Source organism: Lycorma delicatula, chromosome 2 (assembly GCF_047948215.1).
Source record: "Lycorma delicatula isolate Av1 chromosome 2, ASM4794821v1, whole genome shotgun sequence".
NCBI lineage: Eukaryota > Metazoa > Arthropoda > Insecta > Hemiptera > Fulgoridae > Lycorma > Lycorma delicatula.
In genome coordinates, this window is record NC_134456.1 from 231,997,384 (window position 1) to 232,010,269 (window position 12,886).

At 27.1% G+C, this 12,886-nt stretch overlaps 1 protein-coding gene across 5 annotated transcripts in view; it reads left to right on the forward strand.

The window, feature by feature from the left end:
• The first annotated feature begins 333 nt into the window (after positions 1 to 333).
• LOC142319738 (uncharacterized) overlaps positions 334 to 12,886 on the forward strand; it is a 39,012-nt gene continuing 26,459 nt past the window's right edge. For all 5 annotated transcript variants that reach the window (XM_075357351.1, XM_075357352.1, XM_075357354.1 and 2 more), the window contains exons 1-4: positions 334 to 990; positions 5,160 to 5,375; positions 9,522 to 9,633; positions 11,598 to 11,689. In XM_075357351.1, coding sequence (XP_075213466.1) covers positions 404 to 990; positions 5,160 to 5,375; positions 9,522 to 9,633; positions 11,598 to 11,689 — 1,007 coding nt within the window. In that variant the 5' untranslated portion in view covers positions 334 to 403. The remainder of the gene's footprint in view (positions 991 to 5,159; positions 5,376 to 9,521; positions 9,634 to 11,597; positions 11,690 to 12,886) is intronic.

Here is a 12,886-nt window from a genome sequence, read left to right on the forward strand (position 1 = left end):
TTTACATATTAACGTAGCTCCTATTACATACCAAGTCTTGTAACGGCAAGCAAGTACCCGTTAAATACAAGTGCTGAAGCGCCGTAGTTCAGCAACAAATTTTTATTTTTTTATTTATCAAATAAGTAATAACAATAATAAAAGATACAGATTCATTTTTCATCTTTGATATTATGCATTACTGTGACTAATCGTTGATGATACAGCGTGAATATATCATTGCGGTATGACTATTAGAATATCGCGTAGGAAATCTCTTTGTTTTCACCACCAGCCAATCACAAGGAAATGTTGCAATTGAAGAAGCTTTGCATTTTGCATCCGCCATGATGGCGCGTTAGGAAGTGGTGTTGTTTTATGTTGAAAATTAATTCATTCAAACATGGACGAAGTAGCCTAAATAATGTGGAAAATTCATTATATTGTATTGTGCATAATATGTACAGTTTTTGGTGTTTTAATTTTTCCTGTATATTTAGTTCTTAGTGTTTTATTCCTCATGTTAACGGGTTTTGTGTTATTCTATGACTTGCCATTGAGTGTTCATGTGGCCTCGATACGTTTTTATTTCGAATGGTTATATTCTTCTGCTGTTAATTCGTTTCAGCAGAGCAACCATTTTCCAACGTCTCAGCGTAGACAACTACAAAGCAACGGTATTGGGAAAAACCACCTTGGTTTTTTTGGAGACAAACCAAGATCAAGTCCTAACCTCATTTCGAGAAACAAACTTTGTAACGAGAAAGAACTTCCTGATAGTTTTATAATGCCGCTTAAGAATTGTAATTTACATAGTACTCCTTTAGGACTACCTAAAGGTGAAAAAGAGAGACGTAGAAAATCGGTTAATGAAGTTGAAGAAAGTTGTTCACCTTCATGGTGTGATCAGAAGACAGATAGCTTCTCCAGTAAATCAGTAACGAGAAATGTACAGTCTGTTGCTGGACCGTTGCTCGTATCAACGAGATTTAATACCAATTTGAATGCTGAGTGAGTACAGTTTCACATTTTATTATCAAATTATATTTAGAATGTCCTGTATTTAACGTGAACTGAAGTATGTCTGTTATTAATCCATCTTTGATGTTTTATTAATTTTAACGTTATATGCATAATTATTGTTCTTAACTTAATTTCAGCTGGTCAGCAAGGATAAAAACCCTTGTACTATTTCTTTTCTAAATACTTGGTCGTTTTTCTCAGAGAATGTTGTCTGAATTTGTTTATCTTGATAAGCAATAATAATAATACAGCAATCTTAGTATTGTAGTCGTATTTGATTGATTCATCAGACTATCAGGTAAAATGTTTTCATTTTACAAATTTTTGTATACAGGATAGATCAGATTACTTGAAAGTTAATTATGTAAACAAATGTTCTACTTACTTTTTCTTGATTTAAATTGATTTTGTTGTAAGGTATTCATATGATTCAATTTTATATTGTAAGATTGAGAACAAGTTAGGTAATGTTATGCATATATTCATAGGAGAGGTTTATGAAATTGCTTTCCATATTAAAATAATTTATATACTAATTTATAAAAATATCAGCTTAAAAAAAATGTTTTGAGTGAACTCTGTGCAATATTGCAGCAATGAAGAAAATCATATTATTAATAAACTGCATTAACAAAGTTCCTTACTTTATTGTTAAATTTGTGAACCCATTGCCATAACCTTTGAAAATGTATTCTGAACTTATTCTTAGAAGAGAAAAAATCCTTTGGGCTATTAATAATTTACTATTTATAAAAATATTATAATAGTAGTTAGTCCTGTATTTTTTATATTTACATTTTGAATTAAACTATACCAATTGTAGATTTAATGTTACCATAAATTTTAAAAATGGGTAAATGATTTTATATATATATATATATTTTTTTTTTAGGTCAATTTAGTACTATTTATCTTCTTTTTTTTCAAAAGTACCACCTATCAAATGTATCATCTACAATTCAGCCTTTCAAGTGTGATATAATATAAAATAAGATTTTTAAAATTAATCAATTGCATTTGTCGTTCTTTCAGTCAGAAAATTTATATATAGATAAATTAATCTTACTACCTACCAGCTTTATGGTGAAATCCGTAATTTGTCACTTTCAAACCTTTTGTAACTCATGTAATTTTTAATCTGTTGCTATAATTAAATTTTTTTATGTTTAAATTTCTTTCCTTTTCAAGTATGTATGAATAAAAAAATGACTTATTACAGTGTACTAAAAAGGAGCAATGTAGTTCATAGATGTAGGGTATATGAGAAGGAAAGTGGGTATTCTGTTGTACTAATTTTCTATTTCATAAATTTGATAAAAAGTTGTATTAAATAATTTTGATAATTTTTTTCATGTAATAATTACCAAAACAGTAATATCAATTTTATAATACAGACTGAAACAAAACCTGCTTTACACTCCCTCAAAAGCTTGCATTTAATGGAATGTGTGATTGGTTGTTATTGATTTTTTAACATTTTATTTCATAATATTAATAATAATTTAGTTTACTTCTTAGCAATAAATTCATAGGTTATATTATTTCAAGTATAAGCTTTATTTGTATAAATTTATCTAATTAAAATATTAAACCATGTGTTGCATCGACTTTTTTTACTTTTTCTAAACATTTTAACACCTTTTTTATCTTGATATTCTGATAAGCAGCATATAAACAATGTGTGCCCATTCATAAAACCATAAAAAAAGAGTAGCGTGAAAAATTGAAATACCTATTATAAATTTAAAAATATTTGTTAATGTTTATTCAGAAAACTAGCAAAGTAAATACAACTAGTACAGGTCACAAACTTCATTTTAGGCTAGCTTCATTTATTTAAAATTATGATTTATAAATTTCACTCACAATTTGTTTATCACTCATTGTGGTCAGTAATTAAAAGAAAAGCTATACTGTTAATTATTACAGTTGTACCTGGCTGCTAGGAGACTAAATTTTACCCAGTTTTGTATGGGTTGGAATTTTTTTATTTTATTCTAGATCATCATGGATTTTTCCTTTTTTACATTGGTGTTTCACTGAAGATTGATTTTTCTTATTTTGTAACTAGTAAATAAAAGCCAGGTGTGGTATTTATTTATTATTTTTTATATAAACACAAAAAACAAGAGTAAAATAATTCACATTGAATAGCAGCACTATTAACTGTATTCTTTTACTAGTACCATACCTAAACCTAAACATGTAACAATAAAAATTGTATCAACTGAGCAGTAATCTTGCTTATAGAGAATAATTTTCATTTTTTACTTAAAAGGATTCTTTTTCTTTGCTGTGATTTTATGAAATTGATGCTTTTTAAAGTAATTTTAAAATGTTCAGATTGCTGAAAGTGTAGTTTATTTTCAACATTAACTTTTAAATACTGTTATGTAATTTATCTAATTTATTATTTAGATGTATTTTATTTGACGTTTTGTTCCATATTAAATTAAATAAAAAATTATTCGTCATTATTTTTGTCAATTATTATTCTTAAGTTTACATATTTTTTATGGTCTGCGTACGTATTTTAATACTAAATTTTAGTTGTTATATTTTTCACATTTAATATTATTAAATTTAATAATTATAATTTTTTTTAGTAACACTTTTCCTGGTTTTTGTATTAATTTTTCTGTGAATATCCATAATATTCATCATTGTAGTTTCATATGACATGATATCTTCAGAACCCATTGACAATGATCAGCTAGTTACAATTGTGTATTTTCATTTAATAGAAGTTGTTTATGAAGAGAGATAATTCGGATAGATATTACACTGAATAATAAAATTTGCTTTTTTGTTTGTTACAAGAATGTTAATAGCTGAATCTTCTTTATTTTTTGGATGCCGATTTCAAATATTAAGTGGTATCTTTTTTAGTATAACAAAAAAGATTTTGGATTTTCTGGTATAGTTTGCTGTTGGTACATCAGTCTTGATATTCCACAAGTAGTCAGCCAGCATTATCAGATTCCATTTTCCCTGGTAGTATATTTCCTGGTGAAAGCATTTTCTATGTTTGTCGTTCACAGTTCCAAGATTGGTAGGGAAAAAATCTGGATGAGAATTTAAGAAGTAGATCTTTAGTGATATTTTACACCCAAATGTTTTACAGTTTTTAAGAAGGCCTTTGTAGTTATCTCCATATGATTTCCGAGGAAATTATTTATAAACTTTTTAAAAGATTCTACCCACCAACCTCACAGTCAGTCATACTCTTCAATTTCAATGTCATTCATTAGTTTTGCTATTTGCTGTCCAACAAATATGTCTTCTTTTACCTTTGCAAGCTTAGTTATCTTAGTAATTTAACTAATCTAATTTTTTTACAAACTGAAATCTCAATCCCTTTACCCATCAGTATTATCTTAAAAATTTTCATTAAACTTAGCTTAATGTTTAGTAGCATAAGGTAAACATTTAAAAATGCTTAACTCACAACTTTCTTCTCCTACTGTCAGTGTTTCTATTTTTGGCAACTCTTTTTTAACATAATGAACTTTCCTATTTCTTCTGTCCCACTAAAGATATAAATCAAGTAACAGTGCTATCACTTTCAGGTCTCCATAAATGTTTCTCATACTGAATTATATCCAACCCATATTTCATATTTTCATATGACACCTTCATATGAGCTGCTTTGAGCTAAATGGATTGATGAGATATTATTCCCGACGTGAAGAAGGATCTCTTTCAAACTATTCACTGAGGGGTCTATAAAAAGATGCCGTTCATCAGGATGGTGCATATGTCCCAAAACTTTTATAAAATTACACATTATTACAAATAAATCATATAGTTTATTTAGCAACTTAATTGCTGCAATAAATAATATATTGTACTTGCATTGTTCATGCACATATACTAACTTGCTGGAAAATAGGAAGGGCAATTACAAAAAAATTGTAGGCCAATAGGGAAATTTTTACTTCATATTCACCCTGAAATACATAAGAATCAGCAAATATTGAGTGTAAGAAAATCATTATTGACCATTGTGTTATTTATCAATATAATGTATGACAATGTATTTTCTGTGTTTGTTAAAATTTTTGTATATAAATTGAGTACTTGCTGGCATCATTGAATTACTGTATTCTGTATTTTTTTTTTTTAATGAATAAATAATGGAGTTGTATGTTTGGTAGGTTAACAGCTGATGTGAGCAGCATGGGTTTCTCAAGCAGGGTTGCTCAGAAAGGAAATGCAAGAGATGGTGTTACTCATCAGACTAAATATTCTGGTATTGGAGTGTTTCCTTTGGTCCAGCTTAATAGTCGATCTCCTAAACATTCCTTTTCACCACGAAATAGCACTGCTGCATCGAAAGCAGTTAGAGTGAGAATAGCTCCTCCTGATAACAGGTAATGAATTGTACCTTTTTTTTTTGTTACTTAAAGTCTTTTGGATATTTATTTGATATTATTGTCTACCTCTTTGATAAGAGTAGTAGCGCAACTGTCATTCATCCAGAAATTTTTATGTTTGAATCCTGGTCAGGTCTGGCATTTATTTATATGCTACAAAATTTCATCCATCATTAGATAAGTGTAATTTGGTATCAACATGTTACTGGAACAAATAAAAATAAAAAAAAATTCAAAAAGTTTTATACGTAAATGTGGTGAATTTATCATTAATAAAATTTATCTCTAATAATAAGTACTGCATTGGGTTAGTATGGTTTTTTTTATCCAAGAGGTCTATAACAAGTAATAGTGACTAGTTGAATTTTATAAGTCCTGATTTTAAAGATAGTAAAGAGGTTGATATATAATATAACTCTAAGGTCTTATAGTTTAGTAATTCTCATTTTTAACTATAACTATTCTCTGCAGCATTTTTTAATTTTGTTAATTGTTTACATATAATTTTCTTTATTGTTCTTTTAGCTGTGATTTTGCAAAATAAATGCTTTTTAAAATAATTTTAATATATTAGATTCATGTAAAAGTATTCTGCACTTTAAACATTAACTTTTTTATCAATTTTTTTTATTGGGTCTCCTAAGGATCATGCCTGACTTCTTTCTTTTCTGAAATTCTTTCATTATTTCGCTTAACTTTTTTCTCCATTCTTTGGTCTATTTTTCTCCTTTCCATGTTTCCTTCTCTGTTTCTCTGGAAATGTTAGACTTTCACTAGTTTTCTAAAGGATGATTTATCAACAGTTATTTCTTTGAAAATTTTTAGTAAATTTAGATCTTTTTTAATTTCTTTGAATTGCTTATTTTGGTTTTAGTTTTTTTTTGTTGAAAAAACTAAATATTTATTTTTTTCAATCTAGTTTCATCTGCTATATATAAGTGACCATAAAATTTGAGTATTCTTTTCTCATGGTATGGTCTATTTTTTCAAAATTTGTTTAATTTCTTCTGATCAATTGTTTACTTAGAAAGTCTTTTATTTGAAATTTTAGTTCATGTTAAATTAAGTAAAAAATCATGCTGTCAAATCTTGTTTTGCCTGTACTGAATCTTATGCTTTTTTGTTGCATATTTTATTTTAATTCTAATCTAAGTATAATATTGAAATCACCTTACGAATCAATCAGTATATTTCCTCTTAATGTTTTCAGCCATTTTCAGGGGGGTAATTCTTCATATAAATTAATATTAAAATATAAAATATAAATAAAATTTATAAGTAAAATCAATCAACAAAGCCATAACAACTGATTGTCATTAAAGTAAATAACGCCTGTTTTGCAAGTATGTCACTGTTGTGATTATTGTAGAGTGAGGAAGGTTAGCCAACCCAATGATTGTTATTCACCATTTGCTTTACAAAATATTATCCTCGAATTGAATCTGTTCATTAATTAATTTATTATTATTATATATATGAAATTTCTAAAGATTACTAGAGTTGTAAAAATTATTGGAATCTAATACTTCCGTAAATTTATTGGGATGATATCTATGTTTAGTTTCAAAGATATGATGTGTCTTGCAAAGTTTGAACAATATTTATAGCTCTTTATTATACAATTGATGGGTTCTTTTACTCAGATAGAAAACAAATGATTAGTCATACTGATATACTCCAAATGGCAATCCTCACATTTTAAGCTATATACACCTTGTTTATCTAAATTATGTTTGTTGGAATTTAAAATTTTAGTTTGATCCTTGTTATTTTAAAAATTTATGATTTTATTATATGTAGTATACGTTGTTTTTAAATTGAATGGTTTTTTAGATTTTATCAAAGTTTCTATATTGTGAATTGAATTTTAATTTTGTATATTCCTTTTCTAAATCATTATGAAGCATTTTTATATTTTCTCTTAAATATAATTTATTCTTTATTTTAAAATATACGTTACTTAAATAAATAGACTTCTGTATACTTAATAGTATTCCAATTAGGCATTTAATTTTAGTGTTTTGTGCTTAAGATACTTACTTAATTGCCCTGTAGATTAAAGAATTAATCTTTTGATCTTCAGATTAAATTAGAATCTTTTGGTTCCATGGATTAAATGATTTGGAGTGTATAATTATATCTTGTTGGGTTTGTTTTCTGTAGATGTTGATGTCCAGTTTATTATTAGTAAAATTCTTATTAATTGTTATGTCCAAATAATTAATACTAATGTTGATTTTGTAATACAAGGTAAATTTAATATATTCATCCAGGAGGTTGATCTTATTATAAGTAAGTATTATATTGCCAACAATCTGGTTATTATTAATAATAAATATATATCAAAAAAAAGAAATTCATAAAGGATAATAAATTCAAAGAAATAAAAGCTCCTACTCCCAAAATAAAAAATACTACTTTTCTCATGATAATTGAAAATTGACATATTTTCATGAATAATTTTTAAAACACTATTACCTGCTATAATTAATAAATATTATATTATTTTATGCAAAAGATATGTGGATGATGTAATAATTTTTAACCAACAAATTAATAATAAAGAAAATATATAATATGTTTATTGTTGACAGGGTATATAATTGATCAGTTGAAAACTGGGTGCACCTTACTTTGAATATCATTAATTGCATTCTTAAAATATAAAAGAATAGGTTTGACGAATAACATAATATGGATGGTTACTGTGGTGTAGGTGTAATGTTAAACATATGTATGCATATTCTTCAATTCTAATGTTTTTTTTCTGAATATGTTGCTAGGTCACATGTTGGGCTTGATGATAGGTTTGTTCCTATTTCCAGAATGCTTAATGTATCAATATCTGTAAAGTAATGGTTACACCAGTTTTTGAGTCATATCCTCCAATGTAGAATTATATCTCCAGTAACTTCAGCCCTGTGGCCAATTACAGCCACTCTACTGTTTTTATGATAAGGGATTATTTTAGTAGCACATGAAAAATGATGAACCTGAATTCAAATCTAGAACCTGCAGATAAAAAACAGACACTATTATTCCATCATGAGATTGGTAAAATCATGATTCATACAGTTGAAGCTATTCAGAGAAAATTTCTTTGCATATTTAAAATGGGCTGTATTGATCTTTTATTATTATGTGTTTACAGAGTATGTAGTTGTGAGCAATTTATGATATCCGGCTTCTCTGAGAATTCAACTAATAATTTATTAGTAAATTATTTTTGTTAGCCAAATATAACTAATATTGGTTTGCAAATGCTGTAAGATAGGGCAAGGATATATTTACTATTTTAGAGAGGTGTAACAGCTTTCTTTCTAAACAAATATTTAAAAAAAAAATACAAGCCCTTCATTTTCTAGTAATGATTTTATTTGATACTTTTTACTTTCCTACCAATTTTCTTTTTTCATTAAATATTTTTTCTGTCAACCAATTTTCTTTAGTTGCTTTATATGTAATATTTCTCAAAAGCTGATATATTGCTTCTCATCTTTTCACCTTTTATACCTTCTTCTTTATCTAACAGATTGCAATATGTTGTTTTGTTATTCATTGTGTTCTTTTTTTTAGATTCTTGCTTCCTAAATTCTCTTCTACTTTAAATACTTTTTTAAATTTACGCATTCATTTTATACAATACCTTCTTTTAAGTGACTTCTAAATCCTGTTCTTACAGATAAAGTGAAATTTAGGTTTTTTCCACAACTTCTTTATTTCTTCAATTTAATCTACATTTCAGTACATCTATATAGTGTGTATGAGTACAGTCTACAATCCATTATTTGATTTCAAGTCTTTGCATTTAAAATCAGAGCTTGTATAATATTGCTTTCAGTTGTGTAGTATCTAGTGTTTCACATTCAAGTATTGACAGGATTCAAAATCCACATTTTCAGGTATGTGTCACCTATTATTCAGTTGGGTGTTCTGAGTAATTATTTAAAAGGCTGCTGCTACCTTTCAGGAACCATTCCTTTCTCATTAGATATACCCACCCTTTGTAAAAGAGTAAAACATATGGGATTGATAGTTTTGTTTCTCAAAGATATATTCAGGTTTTCTCTCATCCTTATAAGCACGATTTTTAATGAGAAAATTATATAAAAATTTTGTATTTATTTTATTTTTTAATTTCAGCCCGTTTGGTGGTTTAGAAAACACTGTGTTAAATGGTAGTGGTGATGGTGACTCTATGAAATCTGTACTGCAAGTTCTGAAGGAAATGTCAAGGAAAAGGATTCATTCACAAGTAATTATTTATTTAAAAAAAATTATTTAGTTAAATGATAATCATAAAAGTAATTTTTTTCATATTTTATTAGTATTAGTATTATTTTCATATTTTATTTTTTCAAATATATATCCATAAGTAACAATATTCTGTATCGGCAAATTAAATTTTTTTATATAACTTCCTTTATTAATTACTTAATAAAGGAAAATAAGTATGAGAGTAGTTGTTTGCTCATTACTTGTGTCATCCATGAATTCCCAGACCAGGATGAGTTAATTAGGACCCAAGAAAATAATGGTTACATATTGAGTAGCCATTAGAATTGAGATGTAATGCCCGGCCTGATTTGGCCAGTCTTCAAAATATTAAACCTACTGACTATTTAATGTTAGGAAGTTTCTCCATTAATGTATAAATATTGTTAATCAAACTCCTGACCTTAAAAAGGCCTGATCTCTTTTACATCATTAAGTTAAATGTCTGCTTTTGAAATTAGAATTTGTTTTGAAAAAAGTTTGATTATTGTATTTAATTAATATATTTAATAATTAATTTAATATATTAAAATGCTGATTCCTGCAATAATTATTGACTTGTTATCATGAGGAATGAATCTGCTTTCCTCAAATTAGTACTTTTAAATAGATTCACACAACACATTAAGAATGCTACTCATTTTTCTTCAGTACCCAAGAATTGCTACTTTAAATATTTTTACATACTATCATCTTCTGTTCAGTTGGAAGCAAAGGGAGGGGGGATTTGGACTCAGGAACACCACTAAATTAATTATTTATCCTTGGAAGTTATTATGTGTTTAGAAACTACAAATATTTTCGGTTCATTTAAGAGCAGGCCAGGGGGTCTAGGATTTGCCAATAGTGTAAGAAGCCCTGAACTTTGTGACACTTGAGTTGTTTTTAGAAATAATATGATTATTACTTCTTTTTTTTACTACTAATTTAATGGCTAGAGGGCATGAGAGCAAAAGGAACTGCCACTTTTACACCATTATGAAGATAGAAAACAGTTTGGAAAAAAAAGTTAAATATTGTAATATTTCAATTTTTCCCTGTGATAATTGTTGGGGTTACAGGGGAACCGAGGCCTTTAGCAAAGTGTTCATACTCTGCTCTAGGAAAACTGATAGTAAATTTTGGTAAGGTGTGGCAATCATTTTTCACAAACAGTAAATAGCAGGAGTATGAAACGTAGTAAAGGAAGATGGGTAGATGGATGTGAAGGGATTCTTCTCTAGTTGTCTCATTTGGGAAGAAATAAACAGTAAATGTAAATTAATTGTACATGTAAATTTCTTAAATCATCCCTGACGTCTATGTGTTACATTGAAGTTTGTGCATATTAACATTCCATAAAAAGTTTGTGCATTGGCAAAAAGCCAAGCTAAAAGAAGTGTGAAAATATCCTCGATTATCTGTAATCTTAAGCAAGAACAAAAAAAGGTGAATCATTGCCATTCTATGACAGAATAGTAGCGTTTCTACCTTTCATGTATAAGCTGCTGGGTTTGAATCTCAGTTAGGCATGTTTATTTATTTATAAAAGTTTCCATACCATATTCTCATGCATAAGCTCAAACTAGCGGTGAATTAATTATTTACAAAAAAAAAGGTAAAAGGAGATCAGTTTAGTGATAACGTATTTTTTCATTGTTTTTTTTTCATTTATGGATATGTAATGAAAATAAAATTTAGCCGTTTTTATCTTACGTTTTACCAAGATTTTTTTTCTTAATATTATCCTTAGGTCAATAAAAAAAAAATCCAGCTGATATCAAGCAATTAGAATGTTTGGATTTATCACTCATAGGCAACATCCAAAAGCAAAAAAACATACTTGCATTAAGAGAAAATGATTACTGGGTTTGATTTTCAAAATTAATCTCCTGTTCTTTGCTTTTAAAATATCTGTATTCTAGCAGGATAAGTATTGAACCTAATCTAAATTTGTAATTATAGGTTGAAGAAGAAGAAGATGATAAAGTAAAACGACAGAAAAAAGAAAATTATGATGAAAATACTCCCAAAACTTATCTTGATGGTGGAGTTCAGTATGTATTACTTATAATTTTAATTATTTATACCATATGTGTAGTAAGACTATTATTATCCTCTTCTAGCAAAGTTTTCTCATATCTGACTAATTTTTTTATTGGCTGAACCAGATTACATAACTAAAATTTTGTTATAATTCAATTTAAGTAACTCACTAATATTAATAATATCTCTAAAACTTATTGTAATTTTATTTATATCTTCTTAACAGATTCATGGTAGTAGGTGTAGCAAAAAATAAATTTAATTTTTTTTTAATTATCATATAATGATTTTATTTGAATGATGATATTATTCGAGGCATTACATCCTGAATGTATTTGTTAGCAAATTTTTCTTTATAGAAAACTTTATACTAGTTTATGAAATCTTTGTGTGCTGCTACATTTAATCCTCCTTGTTATCCTACCTAATTATAAAATAATTATAATGTGTAGTATAATTAAAATAAATATAGAATTTCTTTAAAAAAATTAAGTACGTTAAGTAGATAATATTAATGTAATAATATTATATTTTATTGAAACATCAAAAAAAGGTCAAAATGGATTTAATCTTTTGAAGTTAAATAACTTAAAATTCAAATAAATTTCATAAATAATAAGCTAACACTATGATTCATTAACACTATAATATCCATTCAGTATTCAAATAACTCTCTAACAGTGATAGTAGTGTATTTATTTAGTATTGGTTGTACAGATAATAAACTAATATATCAGTTGTACACAAATGATTAATTATGTACATATGCAGAGCTCATCGTAATATACACGCAAAATAAATTAAAATTCATAAATGTCATTTTACATTAGATGCACTTTTTGGCAATGTATGTTTTACTGTTATATTTATTACACCATGGAGAGTAATGTTTATACAAGTTCAATAAAACTTATTTTTAGTGTTACTGTTTTTTTTTAACAGTTTCTTCTAATAAAAACATTTTTTTACTTTACCTACCAGAAGCTCATAACAGCAATGTTAGAATAATTTCACATTTTTTATAATACATTTCTCATAAATAACAGCTATTTTTCAGAGTTTCTTGATGATGATGTAGAATTTCTCCTTCCAGGAATGAAAAGTGAAAGTTGAAAGTATAGCCACAAATTACTGTTTTGCGTGGGTACAAGTTCTTTTACAATTTGCGGTTGACAGCAATACATGATTGACCCGGTAAAGGTATACCT